Consider the following 25,252-nt stretch of genomic DNA (forward strand, 5'->3'; position numbering starts at 1 on the left):
GGGACCCTGATGTAAGCCGGAGGCTCTCTGGGGAACCTGATGTAAGAAAGAGGCTCTCTGTGGACCCGGATGTAAGGGGGGGGGGCTCTGTGGGGACCCTGATGTAAGGCGGATGATCTCTGGGGACTCTGATGTAAGAGGGGCTCTTTGGGGACCCTGATGTAAGGGGAGGCTCTCTGGTGACCCTGATGTAAGGGGAGGCTCTTTGGGGATCCTGATGTAAGGCGAGGCTCTCTGGGGACCCTGATGTAAGGAGGGGGCTCTCTGGGGACCCTGATGTAAGGAGGGGGCTCTTTGGGGACCCTGATGTAAGGGGAGGCTCTCTGGGGACCCTGATGTAAGGGGAGGCTCTCTGGGGACCCTGATGTAAGGGGAGGCTCTCTGGGGACCCTGATGTAAGGGGAGGCTCTCTGGGGACCCTGATGTAAGGGGAGGCTCTTTGGAGACCCTGATGTAAGGAGGGGGCTCTCTGGGGACCCTGCTGTAAGGAGGGGGCTCTCTGGGGACCCTGATGTAAGGGGGGGCTTTCTGGGGACCCTGATGTAAGGGGAGGCTCTCTGGGGACCCTGATGTAAGGGGTGGCTCTCTGGGGACCCTGATGTAAGGGGAGGCTCTCTGGGGACCCTGATGTAAGGGGAGGCTCTCTGGGGACCCTGATGTAAGGGGTGGCTCTCTGGGGACCCTGATGTAAGGGGAGGCTCTCTGGGGACCCTGATGTAAGGGGAAGCTCTCTGGGGACCCTGATGTAAGGGGAGGCTCTCTGGGGACACTGATGTAAGGGGAGGCTCTCTTGGGACCCTGATGTAAGGGGGGCTCTCTAGGGGCCTTTTTGCACACTTGCGTACAGTTTATATACTGTTTTTTGCGTGTTTGCAAAATTAAAGTGGGCCAGTCTGCATGAAGTCCAGGGCCAAATTTTTGTCCCAGTCCAGCCCTGGTAATGATTGTATGAAGTTTCATCATTTAAAAAAACAGTGTCAGTGTCATAGACTAATCAGCATGTACAATGTTTATATAACATAATATTGCAGTGCCATCTTTTCAGGATAACCAGCATGTACATCAAGTAGGCCATTGTATCAATAGACTCTATACATCACATTTCAGAAATGCAATGTGTATTACATCTTTTAACATTGTGGCATTCATAGAGGACCCCCAATGGTGTACACGTGCATTGCTTATTATAATAAGGTAAAATTAATATCTGTCTTCATGTGAACAAAGAAAAGCTGCATAAACATAAGGGCCGAACACACAAAAAATGCTCTGCTTGAACATCTCCCCAGTCATCAATATGACCCCCAGGAAGTGAGAGAACAATTTCTCTGAACACACACCAATGAGCTCTCATAGGTTTCAACCCTTTTTGGCGTGCTATGTTATTTAGGATTCTTTATGATAGTTTGTGTCTTTTAAAGTGATTTTTTTTTTTAAACAATTGCATTATCTTACTTTAAAGGAACAATCTTTTCATAATCATAAATTAAACCTTGGGAAGCATATAAGGGAGTAACAGATATATGCTGAGTTGCTCAGTATTTTATCCAGGCATTGGTGGTAGTGAGGAGGACAGGCACTTCCAAGTTACAGAGGACTCTCTCATGACTTTCATGGGACAGTACTTACTGGAAGGGAAGGATCAATTCTGCCCCCCACACAGTATGAACATGTAGCGTGTGTGATAGCTCAACCTTGGAATCGTGTACATATGAGAAAAGAGGACATGTTTATTTGACATCTGTCATTAAAGTGGAGCTCCACCCAAAAGGGGAATCTCTGCTTTAAGGCCCCCCTCCTTCTCAAATAGTATTTTTTTTAGGGGGGGTTGGTACCTGGTTTTGACAGGCAATCAGAGCGAATGTTCTCCTCTCTCCCTCCCTCCCAGCAGTTATCTGGGACTTGTCACAGGTCCCAGAAGGCTTATGGGACCATTTTCAATGTGCAGTGTGGCTTGCGAATGTGTAGTGGGAACCTGACTGTGAACCCACAAGCTGTCACAGCAGGGTGACCACAGTTGAGATGCCAGCGCCAGGGACAGAAGATGGCGAGAATGGCTCGGGTGAGCACATCGTTGGATCTTGGGACAGTTTTTATAGCTGCTGACACAAAAATGACTGGAGCTTCTTTAAAGCTGTATGGCTCTATGTTGACATCAATACTATTTCCCCACAAAGCCAAAAACCAATGTTCCCCTCTTTTTTGTCTCTGAGTTCAACTTGTGACATCTGTTTATTTGCAGGCAAGGACCTACAAAGCCACATGTGCTTTCAATTCCATGGTCAGGAAAACGATCCAATCGAAGACTTCAGAGAAATAACAGTTTTTCACCTAACAGTCCTCAGTTCAACCTTGGTATTTTATAATTTTTTTATTATAAAAATGTATTATATACAGGATTTAAATAGCTACCTTCATATGGTCATTATTTAAATGTTTTTGTAATTTTAAAATACAGTTATGGTTTTCACATTAAGGCTGCATTCATACTTGGCGATTTAGAATCATGGGCGTAATTACCATAAATCTGCCCACAAATTCAAATTGTTGCCAAATGCACCATGGGCATTTGACATTCATTCTATATAGCACTAAAAATGCGGTGTGATTTTGAAGCAATTGTCACGCGACAGAATAATTCTGTAATTGTGGCAAAACGCACCTTTAAAAATTGTGAGAAGCTTGTCACCCAAAAAGGAGCATGAGCTTCTTTTGGGCAACAAACACGCATAGGGCTGCCATGTGTGTGACACGTGGATTCACATAAAAATCACCCGCACAAATTTGTGAGGGGGAACGTGAGTTCCTGCTATGCAAACGTGAATGGACCTAAGACAGAAATGCCCCATAAACATAAAAAATAAATATGTTATAATAGTAAATACAACAATGCAATATAAGCAACCATTCATATAACATACAGATGTGTGAGTGAAATAATAATAATTTAGTTGAAATCTATTTTTCTAATTTAGCTAAGGTTTTAGGTACAGTTCACACCATGAATTGCACAGGAACACACTGTGCATTCCTGTGTGATTCATATGCATAAGGAAAGGTTCCCATCAAAAATATCCAATGGCCCAGTAGCATTCAAAGTGTGGGTCTTATTAAAAGAAAATCACTTGCAAATGTGTTGGTAAAACATATATTCACATACCTCAACAATTCAGGAACAGGCTCCACCCAAGCATTTTGTGATAGAACACGTCCCCTAAAGAGGCGTTCTATCATGAAACACGTTGGCAGGAGCCTGTTTGTGAATTGTTGGGGGCGTGGCTTGGATGAATCGAGCTGAGGCTGTTTTTACCATGTCATCCTGAGCAAAGGCCTCTAAGCATTTATCGTGTTGTATTGTTGTATTGTATCTGTTGAACCTTTTTCCTACAGGCTCGCCCACAGTTCATATAGGGTGCTCTAGTGAATTGGTGGATGAAACCACTATGCAATCATAGGAAAATAAGGATCTTTACCAGCACACTTGGTATAGTAATAATCTTGTCCTTTATTTGCATAAAGCAGCAGACATCACAGGGCAATTTTTTGGGACCTTGCAGGATCCCTTTTTTTCCTATAAAACAAATAAGCACCAATATTCTGCTAGCCTTGCATTGCTTTCCAATATTGGGACAGTGAAATGTCATTATCCTGAAGACATGTTTGAGTTTCCTGGAAATGTTACCTTGCTATTCTTTTTTGCTATGAATGAGAACGATCAGAACCCTCCACAAGCACTGGAAGTACATACGTACTTAGAGAGATTGCAGCGCAGCCTTCACTGAGCCTCAGAGACCTGGAGCACATGCATTTGCAGTAGTTCCACTAATATTACTATAAAGTTACACTGTTCCACCATTTACCGGTAGGTCTGTTATGTAATAAATCCTAACGACTAAACAAATGTTGAATACAGAGATATGTGCTGAATCGTGACAGCATTTAAAGAGTTTTCCTGCAGGGCCTCCTTGCGCTGAACAGCCATTCCTGCCTGCTTAAGAAAGAAATCCTGACTATTTTACATTCGATTATTTATTTATTCTTCCTGTAGGCTTGTTAGACGAAGACAACCAGTGGATGACCCAGATAAACAGACTTCAGAAACTAATTGATAGGCTGGAAAAGAAGGTATTGAAATTTGTCTTTATTATTTATTTTATTTGCAAGAGCCAGTCTTCCTTGTTAATACTGAGCTAAAAAAAATCTAACATTAGGTGCGTTTTAGATGCTAATACTTAAGGCTAAATTCCAAGGAAACAGCTAAATAAAAAAGATAAAATTGATATTTAGATTTACAAGAAATGCAGCAAGAGAGAACAACCAGGTACGGTAAGCTGAAATAGAATATGCAAAGCATATCGCTACTGTAAAACAAACTCTCCAAAATTCTTCAAATATATAAATAGCAAAAAAGTATATTGCCAGGACCAGATGACTTACACACCTTACTGATTGGAATGGTACCAACTGATTTGCGTAGCGCAAATGTTGTACCAATACTCAAAAATGGGTCAAGATGTATAAAGGAAACTACAGACCAGTCAGCCTAACATCAATAGTATGCAAAGTATTTAAAGAGGAAGTAAACCCCGATGGGTTCACTTCCTCTTTGTCTTCCTGCAAAGGTAAAGCACAATGGGCTACTATGCATCGCGGAGACATCGCTGGCTCCTGTGTCAGGTACGTGACACAGGAGCCAGTGATGTCTCCGCTGTCCCCTGTAGCACGGAGCGTCCATCTTCTTCCGGGTAACGCTGCTCCGGCCACTCACAGCGCCGGAGCAGCGATGACGTCACTCCTGCGCTTGCGAACTGGAGCCGCCACTAACAGCATATCGCCGTTAGCAGCGGCATGCTCAGTGCGCCTGCGCGCCGCTGTCTCACATGTAATAGTGAACCTCACCTTGGTAGCAGAGTTTAACTGTTTCCCACCCAGTTTTAACCCTCCTACACAGCTGTTTCTGTTTCAGTTAATGACTGTTTGAACCTACATATGAAATTGATGATCATTAGCACCTGCTTGCTATAATTGGTTAATCATACACCTGATTCTAATTCTACAAAATCCCTAACTTTGTACAAGTGTATAAAGTGTGCAGTTATAAGAATTGATGGTGGTTTAATTTAAATTGTACTTCTGTTAGCTCACTGTATATTTTGTAAATTGAAAACATTCTTACTTCATAGCATTTCTTTAACACTTGTGTAAAAGTTTTGCACAGTACTGTATATGATATACAGTGTACTCATTCTCTAAATCATCCAAGGTCGTGACTGTTTTAACTTATTTATTAATGATATTGAAGTTAGAATTAAGAGCAGGGAAATGCATTTGGCACAAGATGTTGCAACAATACAGAAGACCTTAGAGTGATTGTAAAGCCTTGTTTTAAAAAATAAAATACCAACATGTAATACTTACCTGCTCTGCGCAGTGGTTTTGCACAGGGCAACGCAGATCCTCCTCTTCTCATGTCCCTCTTTGGCTCTCCTGGCCCCTCCCTCCTGTTGAGTGCCCCCACAGCAAGCAACTTGCTATGGGGGCACCTGAGCCGAGTCACATACACACGACGCTCCCTGGGTCCATTCAGACACGGTGCCCTGGTTCGGCGCTGCTCCCTCCCTCTCCTAAATGGTTAATTGAGTTTGACCCAATGGCACATCTGCTGTGTCTCCTCTGATCAGGAGGAGATTCCCGGATGGCTGAGGAAGTCATGGATATCGCTGGAGAGCGATGGGGCTCAGGTAAGTGTTAGGGGGTGCTGCACACAGAATGTTTTTTATCTTAATGCATAGAATGCATCAAGATAAAAGACCTTCTGACTTTACAAGCACTTTAATAAAATAGGGGAACTGGCAGCTACAGTTTAATACTAAAAAAATGTAAGTTATGGACTTGGGTGCTAAAAATATACATGCAAAATACACATTAGGAGGGACTCCTCTGAAAGAATCTGTGATGGAAAGAAGATTAAAAAAGGAAAGAGATCAATAAATAATTCTACGCTTTTAAAAAACACCTTGAATATTCAGTTCAGTGACGGGCAATAAAGTTAAAAGCGGATGGAGAACCTCAGCTATGAGGATTTATTACATAGGTTACCGGTATTCACTCTGAGGAAAGAGGCGTTACAGAGGGAATATGATCACAATGTACAAATATATCAAAGGTTGAATATTTTAACTGTTTACTCTAAAGTCCCTGAAGAGGACATTTGGCACAATTTTGGACTGTATGAAAATAGGTTAATCTTACATTTCTTAAGGGGTTCTTTACTGTTAAATAAGTGAAAATATGAAACTCCTTTCCCAGGTAGTGGTTTTAGCTGAGAGTCTTGATTAGTTAACATTTTTTTTAGATGTATAATGCACAGAGCTATGGGAATTTTTAGAGACTCAAACTCTCTTACACATGTACACACACACACACACACACACACACACACACACACACACATTTAACTGGATACACATGTGTCTTTTGACAGTGAAAGGAAAAGCAGCACACTGATGAGCTCATCTCTCTGTCACTCTGCTCTCTGCTTCTCCCGGCATGCTTCTTGCACTGCAACACCCTGAATGGCTCCTTGTGCTGTTTTCCCTCCCCCTCTGAGCTCTGCTGTAGAGTAAACTGTAAGAGGCTGATATCAAGTCAAATTCAGGTACTTAATTAGGAGAGACAGGTGTGATCACCCACTAAATCAACCATATAAATAAATAAAAATCAAGTAATGGCATTAACGTGATATAATCGTGACTCAAAAAAGTGCAACCATATATAAAGTGCAAATACATAAGGTGCAATAGAGTACTAAATATATATAAACAAGTTCCAAACAATGCAAAAAATATATATGTAACATAATGTCCAATAAAAAAAGGGCAGAAAGTATGTAACTCAATCACAAAAATAAGAGCAATCAAAAAATTATTGAACTTATATGTAGCACAGTCCCAAAAAATAAAGTACAAAAAAAAAAGTCCCAATTAATAATCAATAAAATTGAATAATGAAAAGTGTTCACAGTGCAAACAAAAAATTCCAATAACGTGCTCCAGTGCTTGAGTGAAACCAGACATGCAAAGCTGCTTAGCAAATATAATAGATCTCAGTACTGCAGATCTAAATGCGCTCATGAGAAAGTTAACACCCACGTAGCTTGCTCAAGGGACCATCCATCCAGCATGGATCATCAGTGCACACTGTCATGTGTAGTAAAATCACTCTGCTCACCCAGCATGGATCATCAGCATAAGACCAGATAGAACGGTATTCACACCCACAGCATTCACATACTGTATATAAAAGAAAGGAGATGCTTCATGGTGCAGTAAGCTTAAAACATGTTTAATACTGGGGAAATGCACTTACAATAATAGCAGTAAAGTACACAATTGTGTATAATGCAACTCATGCAAGCACAGCCACGAGGCACGGAGGCAGGTGTGAGCGGTGACGTCACCCAATTAACCTCCACCTGACATGCTTCACCCAAAAGCGCTTTCTCATGTTTCACCCTTTTGGGTGAAACATGTCAGGTGGAGCCTGATCATATTTGGTAAGTAGGGATGGACTCAGGTGTGTTTGAATTCTAGTCCCAACCCAGCTGAGCAATCCCGCCAGGAAGCCATCACTGCACACCACCAATCATAGGCAGTGAGGCATTTCCCGACCCGCATCTGCACATACACACGCCGTGACTAGGTTGCTCATGATTGGAGGTGTGCAGTGATGGCTTCCTGGCTGGATTGCTCAAGTAGTTTGGGACTAGGATTCGAACATGCCTGAGCCCATCCCTATTGGTAAGCAGCTTTGTATGTCTGGTTTCATTCAATCTCTTTCTTGGAACATTTGAACACTTCTCATCACTGGATTTTATCAATTATTAATTGGGACTTTTTTTGCACTTTATTTTGTGGAACTATGTTACATATGAGTTTATTCATTTTTTTATTTTATTTTATTTTTGCGATTGAATTACATACATTCTGGACTTTTTTATTGGACATGGAGAGGTTAATTTACTAAAGGCAAATATACTGTGCACTGCATGTGAAGTTTCTCTAGATTTGAGGGGAAGCTCTGCTGAGTTTTTATCATCCAATCATGTGCAAGCAAAAATGTGTTTTTTATTTTAATTTTCTTTGCATGTGATTACGTACGCTTTGCAAAGTAAAGCTTTACCTCATTTACTAAGCTATGGTGCAAGTGCACTTGCAGTGCACAGTATATTTGCCTTTAGAAAATCAACCAAACTGTTACATACAGTTTATATTTTTTGCATTGTTTGGGACTTGGTTATATATATTTAGAACTCTTTTGCACTTTATATATTGTTGCACTTTTTTGAGTCATGTTTATATCATGTTGATGCCTATTATTGATATTCATTTATTTATATGGTTGAGCTAAGGCTGCATGTTCAATTCACTTTGTACAATTGTCCTTTAGATTTACCAAAAACCATATAATATGAGGTCAAATCTAAGCAACACTTTTAATCGTATCCATTTGGGCAGGCCCTTGCACTACAGGCATACCCCACTTTTAAGTACACAAATGGGTTTATTTACTAAAGCTGGAAAGTGGAAAATCAGGCTCACTTCTGCATAGAAACCAATGAGCTTCTAACCTCAGCTTGTTCAATTCATCTTTGGTAATAAAACCTGGAAGCTCATTGGTTTCTATGCAGAAGTGAGCCTGATTTTGCACTTTCCAGCATTAGTAAATACACCCCATTGTCTTACACTGTTTGTGTTAAAATATATATATATAAGAACAGTGCTGGGACAAGGTCTTCTAGAGCCCAGGGCGAACATGCCAAACTGTGCCCCCCCCCCCCCCCCCCAAGGTGTATGAGTATTATGTGGCAGCAAAGATCCTCCTCAACAAAAAAAAAAACTGAGCACTAATCCTTTTCACTCCCCCTAAGCATAATTTTCCCTCCTCCCAGCAGAAATTCCCCCCCCCCCCCCAAAATTCACCCCTCCTAGCACAAATGCTCTACCCCTAGAAATTCCAAATTTCCCATCCCAGTACACATCTTCATTCCTCCCCCCACTGGAAACCCCCCCCCCCATTCTCCCTCTAAGCACACATCTTCTTCTCTCATTCCAATTCCCCACTCAAAGCCCCCTAAATTAACACTCTTAGCATACCCCCACTAATTTCCCCTCCTAGAACAATACTTACCCTCTGCCACCCTCCAAGTTTCCCCTTACAACAAAAATCCCCTCCCCCCAGCCTCCTTACGGTGCCCCCTTCATCTCACATGATACCACAGTGCCCAGGGCAGCTGCCCCTTGTGCCCAGGGCAGCCGTCTCTTCTGCCCACCCCTTGTCCAGGCCCTGTATAAGAAGGTATTAATAATTGCAGAGCTACGTTTGTATCTGTCTGAAGTTAAGGTTTAACCAGTGGCAGCTGGTGCTCAATATTTGGAGGGGGAGGGGCGGCAAACAAACCTGGACTAAGTCCTAAGACTCCCTGGCCAATCGGGTCTCAGGACCCGCTGCATTCTGGGAGGAGAAGCAGGAAACCTTTAGTGAATATTAATACAATAATGTCACACAAATGGGTGGGCTCAGGGTGCAGTGCTCTGCGCCCCGAGCCCACCCTTTTTTGAAGCCAATTAAAGTCTCAGGCTTTAACCTCCCTGGCGGTAATCCCGAGTCTAGCTCAGGCTGGGATTTCAGTACCACGAGCGGTAACCCCGAGCCTCGGGATCGCATCGCTGGATACAGGGAGACTAATGCCGGGTACACACGCCGGACTGTCCATCCGACTTTCCGAACGGGCTACTTGCCCACACACGGCACTTTTTCAGCGGACTAATATGGCGTACTAAGTCCGCCGTACTATCCGCCGTACTTTTGAAATGAAGGGACTCGCCCACACACGCGGAGGAAAGTCCGCTCATTTTGAGCTCATCTCCAGGTAGGCGGGGCCCGCGAAGGAGACGTCGCTGACCCCGCCACCTGGTATGGACTTAAAGGGGGACCCCAAAGCCGAAAAAAATCGGCGTGGGGGTCCCTCCAGGTCCACATCAGACCCTTCTCCAAGCACGCTACCCGGCCGGCCAGGAAAGGGGGGACGAGCGAGCGCCCCCCCTCCTGAGCCGTACCAGGCCGCGTGCCCTCAACATGGGGGTTGCCTTGGGGAAGGGGTGGCCGCGCGGCCCCCCCACCCCAAAGCACCTTGTCCCCATGTTGATGAGGACAAGGGCCTCTTCCCGACAACCCTGGCCGTTGGTTGTCGGGGTCTGCGGGCGGGAGGCTTATCGGAATCCGGGAGCCCCCTTTAATAAGGGGGCCCCCGGATACCGGACCCCCCACCCTATGTGAATGAGTATGGGGTACAATGTACCCCTACCCATTCACCTGTAAAATACAGTAAAAAAACACAACACACAAGATAAAATAGTTTATTGCACAGCTCCGGGGGTCTTCCGTCTTAGGGGGTCTTCTCGCCGGACTCCTCCACTATCTTCTGCTAGCTCTTTTGCTAGCAGAGGAGCCCGGCTTTCTTCCTCACCGCCACCCTCTTCTTCCGACTTCGGGGGTCTTGTCCCCCTCTTCGGGGGTCTTGTCCCCCACTTCGGTTCTTCTGCCGGGCCAACGCGCCTTCTTATAGCTCTTTTACAGGCGGTGGCCCGGTCTTCTCTCGCCGCTGTCGTCGTCATCCTCGTCGTCGCCGCCTTCTGTTCTTCTCTTCTCTTCAGATGTTGACTCGTCGCTCCCTCCGCTCACAATGACGGGGACCGGGCACGCGGTGACTTATATAAGGACATCGCCGGATGATGTCCCCGCCTATTATGATGTTACAGTCCCAGTATCCTCTGGGACTGTGACACCATAATGGGCGGGGACATCATCCGGTGATGTCCCTATATAAGTCGCCGCGCGTCACGTCGGAGCCATTGTGAGCGGAGGGAGCGACGAGTCAACATCTGAAGAGAAGAACAGAAGAACAGAAGGCGGCGACGACGACAGCGGCGACAGAAGACCGGGCCACCGCCTGTAAAAGAGCTATAAGAAGGCGTAGTGGCCCGGCAGAAGAACCGAAGAGGGGGACAAGACCCCCGAAGTCGGAAGAAGAGGGCGGCGGCGAGGAAGAAAGCCGGGCTCCTCCGCTAGCAAAAGAGCTACAAGAAGATAGTGGAGGAGTCCGGCAAGAAGACCCCCGAAGACGGAAGACCCCCAGAGCTGTGCAATAAACTATTTTTACCCTGTGTTGTGTTTTTTTTGTACTTTTTTTCACAGGTGAATGGGTAGGGGTACATTGTATTTAAGGGGGCTCACGGATTCTGATAAGCCCCTGCCCGCAGACCCCGACAACCAACGGCCAGGGTTGTCGGGAAGAGGCCCTTGTCCTCATCAACATGGGGAAAAGGTGCTTTGGGGTGGGGGGGCCGCGCGGCCCCCCCTTCCCCAAGGCACCCCCCATGTTGAGGGCACGCGGCCTGGTACAGCTCAGGAGGTGGGGGCCGCTCGCTCGTCCCCCCCTTTCCTGGCCGGCCGGGTAGCACGCTCGGAGAAGGGTCTGATGTGGACCTGGGGGGACGATTTTTTTCGGCGTTGGGGTTCCCCTTTAAGTCCATACCAGGTGGCGGGGTCAGCGATGTCTCCTTCGTGGGCCCTGCCTACCTGGAGACCCGCTCGAAATGAGCGGACTTTTCTCCGGGCGGGAAAAGTCTGCTCATTTCAAAAGTACGGCGGACTGGCATACACACGGCCGGACTGTCTGCCGAAATGCAAGTCCGGTGGGAAGATTGGAGTGCAAAACTACTTTCTAAGTCCGCCGTACTTTCGGGTCAAAAAAGTACGCCGGAGGCTACACACGGGGGGATTGTCCAGCGGACTTGAGTTTGCCGGACTTTTCCATCCGATTGTGTGATCGTGTGTACGCGGCATTACTTACCTTGTCCCCTGGATCCTGCGATGTCCCCCCCACTGCGCGTGCGAGCCGTCCTCCACTTGATTCACACAGTGGCGGAGTGCCGCTGAGCTCCGTTCCCTGCGACGTTACGATACACAGGAGTGGAGATCGGCGCCAAATTCAAAAAAGTAAAAATACACAATACACATACAGTACTGTAATCTTACAGATTACAGTACTGTATAAAAAAAATACACACCCCTTTGTCCCTAGTGGTCTGTCCAGTGCCCTGCATGCACTTTTATATTATAAATACTGTTTTTTTCTGCCTGGAATTTGGAGATTGTCCATAGCAACCAAAAAGTGTCCCTTTATGTCAAAAGTGGTTTTAGACCGGCTAGAAAACAGCGATAATAAATTATAATCACTTGCAGAACTGAGCGATAGCGATTTGTGGGGAGATCCGTCATCAAACTCTAAATCTAATGACAGCGACAATTCTGCAAATGAGCAAATTTCAGTGTTTTTGAATTTGATTACATTATTGAATAATTTTTATTATTATTTGTTATCATTATTTATAGTTATTTATTATATTATAAACTTTATCATACCCGGGATGTCTACTAGACTCTTGTTTGAACAGATTTAATAGAGTTACTCCTAAGGCCGTGTACACACGGGCGGACTGTCTGCCCAACTTAGTCCGCCGAAACACATTTCAGCGGACAGTCCGCTCGTGTGTGGGCTTCAGCGGACTTTTTCAGCGGACAGTCTGGCGGACTAAGTCTTTCGGAATGTTGGAAAGACTGTCCGCTGGACTCGCATTTGGGCGGACAATCCGCGGACAATCCGCCCGTGTGTGTGCCAGTCCGCCCAACTTTTGAAATGAGCGGACTTTTCCCGCCCGGAGAAAAGTCCGCTCATTTCGAGCGGGTATCCAGGTAGGCGGGCCCCGCCGCCTGGTATGGACTTAAAGGGGAACCCCAACGCCGAAAAAAATCGGCGCGGGGTCCCCCCTAAGTCCACAACAGACCCTCGTCCGAGCACGCTACCCGGCCGGCCAGGAAAGGGGGGCGAGCGAGCGCCCCCCCTCCTGAGCCGTACCAGGCCGCGTGCCCTCAACATGGGGGGTGCCTTGGGGAAGAGGGGGCCGCGCGGCCCCCCCACCCCAAAGCACCTTGTCCCCATGTTGATGAGGACAAGGGCCTCTTCCCAACAACCCTGGCCGTTGGTTGTCGGGGTCTGCGGGCGGGGGGCTTATCGGAATCCGGGAGCCCCCTTTAATAAGGGGGCCCCCGGATACCGGCCCCCCACCCTATGTGAATGAGTATGGGGTACAATGTACCCCTACCCATTCACCTGTGAAAAAAAGTACAAAAAAAAACACAACACAGGGTTAAAATATTTTATTGCACAGCTCCAGGGGTCTTCCGTCTTCGGGGGTCTTCTCGCCGGACTCCTCCGCTATCTTCTTGTAGCTCTTTTGCTAGCGGAGGAGTCCGGCTTTCTTCCTCCCCGCCGCCGGCCTCTTCTCCCGACTTCGGGGGTCTTGTCCCCCTCTTCGGTTCTACTGCCGGGCCACCGCGCCTTCTTATAGCTCTTTTACAGGCGGTGGCCCGGTCTTCTGTCGCCGCTGTCGCCGCCGCCTTCCGTTCTTCTTCTCCAGGAGATGTTGCCTCGACGATCTCTCCGGCCGGAATGCCAGAGCCGTGCTGCGCGGCCACTTATATAGTGACAATGGGGCGGTGTCACATGGTATATGTCACATGGGTTGGTGTCACATGGTGACCCCGCCCCCTTACGATGTCATAGTCCCCATGTGACATCAACCCATGTGACCAACCCATGTGACATATACCATGTGACACCGCCCCATTGTCACATGTCGAGAGATCATCGAGGCAACATCTCCTGAAGAAGAAGAAGAAGAAGAAGAAGAAGAAGAAGAAGAAGAAGAAGAAGAAGAAGAAGAAGAAGAAGAAGAAGAAGAAGAAGAAGAAGAAGAAGAAGAAGAAGAAGAAGAAGAAGAAGAAGAAGAAGAAGAAAAGGCGGCGGCGACAGAAGACCGGGCCACCGCCTGTAAAAGAGCTATAAGAAGGCGCGGTGGCCCGGCAGAAGAACCGAAGAGGGGGACAAGACCCCCGAAGTCGGGAGAAGAGGCCGGCGGCGGGGAGGAAGAAAGCCGGACTCCTCCGCTAGCAAAAGAGCTACAAGAAGATAGCGGAGGAGTCCGGCGAGAAGACCCCCGAAGACGGAAGACCCCCGGAGCTGTGCAATAAAATATTTTAACCCTGTGTTGTGTTTTTTTTTGTACTTTTTTTCACAGGTGAATGGGTAGGGGTACATTGTACCCCATACTCATTCACATAGGGTGGGGGGCCGGTATCCGGGGGCCCCCTTATTAAAGGGGGCTCCCGGATTCCGATAAGCCCCCCCGCCCGCAGACCCCGACAACCAACGGCCAGGGTTGTCGGGAAGAGGCCCTTGTCCTCATCAACATGGGGATAAGGTGCTTTGGGGTGGGGGGGCCGCGCGCCCCCCCCTTCCCCAAGGCACCCCCCATGTTGAGGGCACGCGGCCTGGTACGGCTCAGGAGGGGGGGGCGCTCGCTCGCCCCCCTTTCCTGGCCGGCCGGGTAGCGTGCTCGGACAAGGGTCTGTTGTGGACTTGGGGGGCACCCCCACGCCAATTTTTTTCGGCTTTGGGGTTCCCCTTTAAGTCCATTCCAGGCGGCGGGGCCAGTGACGTCTCCTTCGCGGGCCCCGCCTACCTGGAGACGCGCTTGAAATGAGCGGACTTTCCTCCACGTGTGTGGGCGAGTCCGTTCATTTCAAAAGTAGAGCTGATTGTATGGTGGACTTAGTCCGCCGTATTAGTCCGCTCAAAAAGTGCCGTGTGTGGGCAAGTCCGTTCATTCAAAAGTTTGGACGGACTGTCTGTCGGATTGTCTGACGAACTTAGTTGGGCAGACAATCCGCCCATGTGTACGCGGCCTCAGACTTACAGGCCTACAATATAAACCGCCAAATTTCCATGCAAAATAATTGTACCGCTTTCAGCACCTAAAATCAGAAATAATCATACCGCCAGGGAGGTTAATCATGTGCTTCAGAAAAGAAAAACATTGAAATCCATGCATCGGACACCCTGCATGTAGATTAGGGGCCGGGTGCATGGATTAGGGGGGTGCTGGACCTAATGGTAGTGCCGCCACTGGCTTTAACTATGAACGGAGTAATCAACATAAATTCATAACATAATGGAGAATTTCAGGCAAATAAAACTCATATGGCTAGTAGTAGGTGGCATGTAACTGGGCCTGTTCTGCAATGTTGAAGACATTTTGCTATTCATCCCGGGAGAACCACTTGAATGAGTAGTGAAACATTGTCAACAATACCAAACAAGTTCAACTGAATGTGACTATTAATACTATCTATACTATGACATGGATGAAATTCTGGGGCCAAAGGAGGCTCTAACAAAGCCATAGGCATTTTATCTGTGTGGACACTGTAGTAGCATGGGACTACATACTAGAAGCATATAAATGCTGTACACAGAGATAAAGTCTATAGATAAGCATTGGATGTTATAACTGCTTGAAAATAGTTATCCTATAGGTTTAGCAATATAATTATACAACATCCAATGAGAATCACCTAGATGCATAAGATCCATTTGACGTGATATTAAACCCTCATTTTGAATCACTTACTGAGTATGATTCACATTTATTATTTAATTCTTGCCTATGTTCCAGTTTAAGCTAGGTCCAAGACTGTTGCCCTGAGCTTCCTATATCTTTAGGGCTCCTTTCTCTCCTATGAAGCCACCAATGTATGCAGGGACTAGAGTTGTGTCTCCCTACACTGTGTGCATCAACAGAAACACACAGCCCCACAACATAGGATGACAAGGATCTCCCCTACCCCCCCCCCCCCCCCCCCATCCTTTCTCCAAGCCAACAGACTGGCTGAAGACTGCACTGCCCCCTGTTAACTCTCTCCTGTAAAGACTGGACGTTTAGGAAGATATCACTGGTAGCCAGAAGTATTGAAAGTTGTTAAACAGCCAGCACTGGAGTAAGAATTTAAAAAAATAGTTGGGAATGTTAATTTCCTTGAGCTCAATAGGTTAGGCTAAAAACGACTGAGGGTTTATTACTACCTTAAAAATTCTAAAATCTAAACTCAATTCTTCTCATGATCCTCTAATAAAATGATAATTATTCTGCACTATTCTTGTTTTTGTAAAGGACCTAAAGATGGAGCCCCTGGAGGAAGAGATCTTAGACGGCAGCACAAAATCTGTAAGTAATTGATTGTTTTCCAGGCTAAGTGCTAAACCTTCCTCAGTAAAAGCCCACGAGTGTAGCCTTTGCAAGAATCGACGGCACGTTTTACATTTTTATTTTAACTAAAGTATTTTATAAGATGTTTTTCATTTTATTGCAAATCTAAAACATGAGATGGTTAGAATGTGCTGTAAAATTGTGAATATTTTAAAATAATTGTCAGGAAAAAGCATGGAATTCACATTGCTCTCTAGAGCCATGGCCCCCCAGCCACAGCTAGCTGTACATCAAAATGATCTATATATAAGCATCATAAACCAGAATGGATTTTAGAATGGATTTTGCCACAGTTTCTGTTCTATCTGAAATGGAGTATCTGTTTATTGTGAGATACATTTGTCATTTAAAGGCTAAGTTCACATTTTACATCACATTACATCACATTTCACATGACCCCTATTTACGGTGTAACATGTAATATGGTGCACATGCCCCCCACCCCGTGACAGTGTGCAGTGGTTCGTATCTGCAACAGAAGCTGTCACGTTTAGATTTTGCATGTTACTGCAGAGCTATGCCTGCACAGCTTCTTCATTCATTTACAGAGATCTGTGAATGAATGAACTACAAGTCTCGTCTTCCACAGTGGCAGACGGACTTGTAGTTCTCAAAGGAGTGCAATAATCAGAGTGATATACACCACCGCTCAAAGGCAGGTCCTGGGAACTCAGAGATAACCAGCTATGAGTAAGCACTAGCCTTAATGTGAAATGCGTCAGTAGTTAACATCTTTTGCTGTGATGTCATTTGCTGTGTCCTAAATATTATTTCAATAAAGCATAGTTTTAGCTTTGGAGTGCGGCTGTCCAGAGTTCTGTCATTATCCACAATAATCAGAGTACTCATAGTCCATTGATACTTCCTCAATCTCTGCAACTTACAGCCCATAGAAAGGTATGGATAGAGAGCTAGAGGAAGCGTTGACAGGAGCCTGACATTGCACCCTCAATCCACTGATTGCAGGTTCCTGTAACAAAAACAAAACAAAACAAAACAATGAATGCACATGTTTCCTGTAAATAAATGTGCATTTAAAAGCTAATGTCACCTTAAAAAAATAATAAAGCGTATCTCCAGCAAAAATGTGATGTAGCACCCTGATGTTTAGACAGGGTTGCTAGTAAATTTAGTTTGCCAGGCGGTAGTTGCCCTGGTTAATTGTTAGTAGATCCATTGATTCATCTCTAGTTCTGGACTTGCTGCACCTTCTCTCTTCTGGCGCTAGGTGGCGTTATGCTGGTGACATTAGATAATCAAGGCTTAGCAAGGTCAGGTTATGAATGGATGGGGTGTCTCAGCCAATTGACGGGGGTTTCTTTAGTCCCTTGGTCTGCTGGGAGAGCCTATTTATTTGGGTGGAGTCAGGTGATCGGGGTTCTGTGCCATTTGGATGGCTGTCTGGGTGGACGTGTGTTATGGTGCCATGGGCTCCTAGTCCAGCACCTGAGGCCTCAGCTGCTAGGCTGTCTGAAACCTATCCAGAAGCAGGAGAAGAAGCGCAGGGTTGGGACTGCAGGATTGGAGTCCAACTGAGAGTAACGGTTCCACCAGACGGGGAATTAGTTGCGGCTGGAGGTAGAGGGGAAGCTGTCGCCACTAAAGGACCATCCATCTTGTTACCGGAGACCACTGTGAGTAAGCTGGAGCCAGTTTTCTCACCAGCCAGAGATGATAAAGAAGTGGGAAAACTTGAGGAGCATCAGTAAGTGCCAAGTCAGGAACCTAGCGGGTCAGCAGGGGTTTTGCTTGAGGAGTATCTGTGAGTGCCAAGCCAGGGACCCAGCAGAGATGCTTGAGGAAGATCCCGAGTTATGGGAGTGGAAGAACCCAGGGGATCCATTGGGTCTGAAAGTCTAGGGAAAGACTGGGAGCTCAGTGAGTGAAGACCTACAGTGAGAGACTGCAGAGTGCGAGGAGAACTATTTGTGTTACCAATAGTTAAATACAACTAACGTTAATGACTGTTACAAGATTTGTTGCCATAGGAGACAGCGGTCCTACCTATGCAGAAGCAGTATCGGCCGGAGGCCTTCCATTGTATAGCTGTCTACCTATAGAAGCCTCGGAGTCTGCCAAGTGTCATTGCATCTACTTAAAGTTGTCCTGGCCCTAACCCTCTCTCCCACAGTTCTTGTTCAAGAGACAAGAAATCTCTTTGCATTCAAAAAAGGGTCTGGCGTCTATCACTTCAACCTGCATTACACCCACCATGCCTTGTAATCCCCTCTACACAGAAGGATGTCAGCTCTCCCTGATTCTGGAGGTCACCATTAGGCCTCTAGAGGTCTGGGACTTTGCTACATTAATTATTCAATTATGGATAGAGAAAGGATTAGGATCTCTGCCACTTTTTACTGTTTTACAGGCATACCCCACTTTTAAGTACACAATGGGGTTTATTTACTAAAGCTGGAACGTGCAAAATCGGGCTCACTTCTGCATAGAAACCAATGAGCTTCCAGGTTTTATTACCAAAGATTAATTGAACAAGCTGGGGTTAGAAGCTCATTGGTTTCTAATTAGAAGTGAGCCTGATTTTGCACTTTCCAGCTTTAGTAAATAAACCCAATTGTGTACTTAAAAGTGAGGTATGCCCGTATATAGTCAGTTTGGGTGATTTCCTTTTACTACCTCTCCTATTGTTGACAAGAGGGACAAAGTTTGGAAAAACACATCTTAGCAGAATATTGAAGGCCAAACCTCTGTCAGCTTTTTTTTTTGGCTCTTTTCCCTGGAAGTGTGGGGGATACCAGGTGGAGGAGAATTTTCCCACTTATTGCCCAGATGACAGCATTGCCCCTGGGACAAAAAGTGAGGGGAAATGTCCCCAACAAAGTCTCACGCAGCAATAAAACTTCACCCCTAAAAGAACTATGTAACACCCAAAATGTAAATGAGTCAAAATCAAAACAAAGATTAAAACAGAGTCTCTGTCATTCACTTCCTTCCTCTTCCTATTATTTGTTAGTTACTGTTATTCCTTAAGGCTAGGTTCACATTGCAGCGGGAACGCCACAAATCCGCTGCGGGTTCCCGCATCGCATACCTCCCGTCGGCAGTTCACACTGCCCTATGCGAACTGCTGGGAGTGTCAGTGAAACATTAATGACACCCCCAGATCAGTTCGCATATCACAGTGCAATCTGCAAACTCGGACAGGAATCGGAATGCATGGTGTGAACACCCATGCGATCCGATTCTGTGAACCCAGCCTAAAGCAGAACTACACTGCTCAGATGACTACTCACCTCTATTCTGGCGATGCAACTGTTGGCTCCCACACTGGGCGATGCCATCTTCTTTCCAGGCTTCTACTGGGTGTCAAAATTTCCAGCCTCTTGATTTGCTGAAGGGGATGATATGACTTTCAAATACTGCACGGAAGCCATTCATCCCAGCACACTGGCTCTGTGCTGAAAATGTATGTTGAACTATACATGAGCAGCTCTGTGCACATTGAATAGAAAATTGTGAATAGTTGGTGAGCTTGTTTTGTTTTAGGAGAGATATATTGAGTGATCACATACATGGACATTAAAGACACCTCCAAGTAGTTAAAAACATACAGTACAATACATACAGTATTTATAAGCTAGTTACAATGGTCATAAAAATATAACTTAAAGCGGTTGTATTGCCCGCATGGTGATATTTACCTATAATAAGGCTTACATAGGGGTAAAAAGAATATCCTTGCAGGTTTATGAGATATTGACCCTGCATGCAGCCCTTGACATCAGCGGTGCAGGTCCGGCATATCCTGCCTGAACTTTCCAGAAGGAAGGGCTCCCGCGCGCATACGTATAAGTGATATCATCGTGGCTCCGGCCACTCACAACAATGATGAGACAAAGAGACGTCTCCAAAAGGATAGCAATTATGAGGATCAACCACGATGTATCAAAAATAGAAAAACTTTATTAAGGAATCAACAATAGGGTTAGTCCACTATAGGTTAAATCACACCATTATAGTGGAGACATCCGCTCAGTACACCCAATTAAAAACATGTACCAAAAAAAAAAAAATCCACCCTGCGCTCCACCATGCGTTCCAACAGGTGTGCGTAACATCGAGCTGCCTCTTCCGCATGGACTGACTGGATGAGCCTGCAGTACACTCGCCTATGGGTCTCCTGATTTGATGTATCTACGTCTGACCGGATGTCTAGCGTCTAGCTGTTAATTGACATAGAGCCAACGCAACAAACACAAGGACGCATCAAGGATTCACTGATATGCTGACTGCAGCGCCCATGAAGGAAGACTGTTAAGTATATCATCTTCATCACAGTCGATACCATGGAGCGGTGAGAGCCTTTGGGCAAACCCCCCCCCCCCCCTTCTTTTCTCTCCCTTGATATACTCCTCAGTCAAGCTCCCAGTTATGTGTCATACTCTTTTAACGTTGGCCTGTGAAGTTCGCTGAAACGTATCAAGTATACTATACTGACAGCTACTTCTATACAAGATTGGATTGAACTATCCTTCACAAATTGAGAGATCTTCTCTCCTCACATTGCACGGACACAGGTACATCCAGAGCTCAGTCCATGGACTATACGCTGACATATGCATTCCGTATAGCCGGTCCAGGACACCCTTTTCTAGTGAGCCATACCATCTTGAGGGATATGTTGGAAGGCTGGCTGTAGGCCAGCCTGTATTTGTGGGAGGAGTCGGAGACTATATAACCCTCCTCCTCTGTCAGGGCCAGGGTTGGGGTTTTATAGGTGGGCAGCTCATGGGGAAGGGCTGTCCATCTATCCCCCACCACTCGCTTCTCTACATTCATGCTGGTGGAGAGGGGGTGCGTTCCCCTGTCCTGTTCCAGTGTGGGGAGGGGAGGGGGGGGGTGAGCGTCGTTCGGCCGCCCCAGCTCCTCTCTCCCCACATGTTTGCTCTGTCCACCCGCCGTTTCTGCCAGTGTGTGGGGGGGGGGCTCGGTCGGCCCGGCTCCTCTCTCTCCCCACATTTGCCATGTCAGGCCGCCTGTTTCTTCCAGTGTGGGGAGAGGGGGGGGGGGGTGTTATCGGTCGGCCCGGCTCCTCTCTCTCTCCACATTTGCCATGTCCAGCCGCCTGTTTCTTCCAGTGTGGGGCGGGGGTGATCGACGATCGGCCGCCCCAGCTCCTCTCTCCCCACATGTTGCTCCGTCCACCCGCCCGCCCCGTCGGGGGCGTCGGTCCTGTCGTCTCCCCCCCCCCCCTGCATGCAGTGTGCCCGGCCGGTTCTCCTGGCGGGGGGAGGGGGAGGTGGTCGGCCGTGCTGGCTCCCCCCGCCGTGCGGTGCATCTGCCTGTTCTCCTGGCGGGGGGGGGGGGTGGTCGGCCGCGCCGCCCCCCCCCCCCCGCCCACGTGGGCTGCGCGCCCGCCGATTCGGCCGTTTTCGCCTGCGCTCTCCCTTCCCTCGGCTCTCCGACGGGCTGTCCGCTTGGTGTTCCTGCCGGGGGGAGGGGGGTTGATCGGCCGTCCTTCGGCCGCATTCTCTCCTCCCTCTGCTCTCCTGAGGGCAGTCCGCCCCTCCCCCCGATTTCCCTCCGGGGGGAGGGGGGGTGGCGGTCGTCCTCCGCCTTGTGATCTCCCCTCGGTTCCGGTGTCTTGTAAAATAGGGTCCTCCATCAGATGCTGTCCTCTGCGTACTGCGCATGCGCAGTACACAGGAGCACAGATTCCGAAAATTGCCGAGGACGAACGGCGCCTGCGCCGTGAGTCCAGGTTCTATCCCCACTATCCAAGTGGACATAGAGTTAGAATAAAAAAGAGCCGAGCGCAGCGAGGCCGAGCCCGAAGCGTGGCGAGCGAAGCTCGCCCGCGAGGGGCCCTCTAAAATTCTAAACCCTATGTCCGCTTGGATAGTGGGGCTACCTCCTCCACTCACGGCGCAGGCGCCGTTCAGCTTCGGAGATTTTCCGAAGCTTCGTCTGCTCCGTACTGCGCATGCGCAGTACGGAACGGACACATATCGATGGTCGGACTCAATTGGGCAGAACACCGGGTGGTCAGTGTGCAGCCGCCCGGTGCTCATGGGAGGAATGTTTCGTCCGCCTCCTCACACCTGCTTTACTGGGCTCGGTCCTCTCCCCTTCTCCCCTCGCGGGTACGGAGCACCCGCCGTTTCTGCTCGGGGGGGGGGGGGAGGTGATCGGCCGCGCCGGCTCTCTCCCCCCTCACGTAAAAAATGATGATGATGATCGGCCGATTCTCGGGGGGGGGGGGTATTCGGCCCCTCACATATGCCGGGGGGAGGGGGGTTGATCGGCCGTCCTTCGCCCACATTCTCCCCTCCCTCAGCTCTCCTGCGTGCAGTCCGCCCTTCCCACCGGTTTTTCCCGTGGGGGGGGGGGGGGGGGTAATTGTAGCTTCCATCAGCAATTTTCCGTCATAGCATTCTGTTATAGTGTTTTGTTTTTTCCAGCGGTTTCTGTCATAGCGTTCTGCCAGCGTTTTCTGTCATAGCGTTCTGCCAGCGTTTTCTGTCATAGCGTTCTGCCAGCGTTTTTCTGTCATAGCGTTCTGCCAGCGTTTCTGTCATAGCGTTCTGCCAGCGTTTTTCTGTCATAGCGTTCTGCCAGCGTTTTTCTGTCACAGCGTTCTGCCAGCGTTTTTCTGTCACAGCGTTCTGCCAGCGTTTTTCTGTCACAGCGTTCTGCCAGCGATTTTCTGTCACAGCGTTCTGCCAGCGATTTTCTGTCACAGCGTTCTGCCAGCGATTTTCTGTCACAGCGTTCTGCCAGCGATTTTCTGTCACAGCGGGCTATCCAGCATTTCTGTCACAACGTTCTGTCCAGCATTTCTGTCACAGCGTTCTGCCCTGCATTTTCTGCCCAGCATTTTCTGTCACAGCGTTCTGCCCAGCATTTTTCTGTCACAGCGTTCTGCCCAGCATTTTTCTGTCACAGCGTTCTGCCCAGCATTTTTCTGTCACAGCATTTTCTGTCACAGCATTCTGTCCAGCATTTTCTGTCACAGCATTCTGTCCAGCATTTTCTGTCACAGCGTTCTGCCCAGCATTTCCAGCATTTTCTGTCACAGCGTTCTGCCCAGCATTTTCTGTCACAGCGTTCTGCCCAGCATTTTCTGTCACAGCGTTCTGCCCAGCATTTTCTGTCACAGCGTTCTGCCCAGCATTTTCTGTCATAACGTTCGGCCCAGCATTCCTGTCATAGCGTTCCATCTAGCTTTCCTGTCATAGCGTTCCATCTAGCTTTCCTGTCACAGTGTTCTGTCCAGGTTTCGGTCAGCATTCAGTCCAGTTTTTCTGTCACAGCGTTCTGTTCAGCATTTTCTGTCATAGTGTTCTGCCCAGCATTTCTGTCACAGCGTTCGGTCCAGCATTTCTGTCACAGCATTCGATCTAGCTTTCCTGTCATAGCGTTCTGTCCAGGTTTTGGTTATAGCATTAGTCCAGTTTTCTGTCACAGCGTTCTGTTCAGCATTTTCTGTCATTACGTTCGGCCCAGCATTTTCTGTCATTTCGTTCGGCCCAGCATTTTCTGTCATTTCTTTCGGCCCAGCATTTTCTGTCATTTCGTTCGGCCCAGCATTTTCTGTCATTACGTTCGGCCCAGCATTTTCTGTCTTTACGTTCGGCCCAGCATTTTCTGTCATACGTTCGGCCCAGCATTTTCTGTCATACGTTCGGCCCAGCATTTTCTGTCATACGTTCGGCCCAGCATTTTCTGTCATACGTTCGGCCCAGCATTTTCTGTCATACGTTCGGCCCAGCATTTTCTGTCATTCGTTCGGCCCAGCATTTTCTGTCATAATGTTCGGCCCAGCAATTCTGTCATAGCGATTGGTCCAGCATTCTCGGTCATGGCCTTCTTTCTAGCTTTCCTGTCATAGCGTTCTGTCCAGGTTCGGTCACAGCATTTAGTCCAGTATTTCCGTCATAGCGTTCGGTCCAGTATTTCCGTCATAGCGCTCTGTCCAGCATGGCGGTCATAGTGGTTTGCCCCTGGGTTCCTGTCATATCATTCTGCCCGGCATGTCTGTCATAGCGTTCCGCCCCAGGTTATCTGTCAGTGTTCTGCCCCTGGAGTTCTGTCATAGCGTCCTGCCAGCATGTCTGTCATAGCGTTCTGCCCCGGGATTTCAGTCATCGTTCTACCTAGGTTAACTTTTAGCATTTCTGTCATGGCATTGTCGTGACATTTTTCTGTCAGTATTTCTGTCATAGTGTTTCTGTTCAGTGGTTCTGTCATGGTGTTTCAACCTCTGTGTTTGGCTTCAGAGTTCGCAGAAGGGCGTTCACTTATGACATATTCGGGTTAGGTTTGTCTGCATTCATTGTCATGTCTTATCGTATCTGTGTTCATGTTTGTACCGGGGTCAGTTAGCTAGGGCTCGCACATCGGGATCTGTCACGTCTACAGATCCATACGGGCTGAGGTTTCGTTATTAATGATTGTTGACCACAATCTTCTCGCCTGTATACCATACGTCATACGATGCATGTTCATTCACCACACCTGTACGTCTACCCACCACGGTCTGTGGGTACTCTAGGCCTGAGTTTCTGTTAATTACCTGTCTCTGCGCTGCAGGTTACTCGGGTTAACTCACTATTTCTCAACTCACACATGGGGGGGGGGGGGTTCATCATTAGGTTCATTCATGCGCTGTGGTCTTGACTTTTCTGCCATGTTCTCATTCTTAGGTAGGCAGAGGGGCGTTGTTGTTGTTCTCATGTCTGGTTGTCTGTCTTTCCTTCTAGTTGCGTTTTCAGGTTGGGCCGTCTTGGCATCCATACCAATATCAACCATGCCTGCACTCACGTACAGATGTCTTTTCGCCACTGGGCGCACCCTCAGGTTGGAAGCAGACAACAATTTTCTTTAGTGGACATCCTGTTGCATAGAGGCCCTGGTTACCGCCCTGGGATTCATACTCTCAGGGTGTGTCCAAGCCACGGTCCTTAGGTGGTAGGTTGGGTGACGTCGTCACCATTCTGGATTCCACTCTCAGCTCCGATCTCTTGTCTAGGAGGTTGCCTGGAGTACTGCTCAGGGACGTCGGT

The 25,252-nt window shown here is 47.5% G+C and overlaps 1 protein-coding gene across 1 annotated transcript in view; it reads left to right on the forward strand.

Annotated features, from left to right (window-relative positions):
- The window catches only part of NECAB1 (N-terminal EF-hand calcium binding protein 1), a 301,490-nt gene that overhangs the window by 246,505 nt on the left and 29,733 nt on the right, over positions 1-25,252 (forward strand). Inside the window, exons 7-9 of the mRNA XM_077493000.1 lie at positions 2,243-2,355; positions 4,049-4,125; positions 16,134-16,187. Of these exons, the coding sequence (XP_077349126.1) occupies positions 2,243-2,355; positions 4,049-4,125; positions 16,134-16,187 (244 nt within the window). The remainder of the gene's footprint in view (positions 1-2,242; positions 2,356-4,048; positions 4,126-16,133; positions 16,188-25,252) is intronic.

This window comes from Lithobates pipiens, unplaced genomic scaffold, assembly GCF_037356315.1.
Source record: "Lithobates pipiens isolate NorthernLeopardFrog02 unplaced genomic scaffold, aLitPip1_a1.2 Scaffold_19, whole genome shotgun sequence".
NCBI classification, from domain to species: domain Eukaryota; kingdom Metazoa; phylum Chordata; class Amphibia; order Anura; family Ranidae; genus Lithobates; species Lithobates pipiens.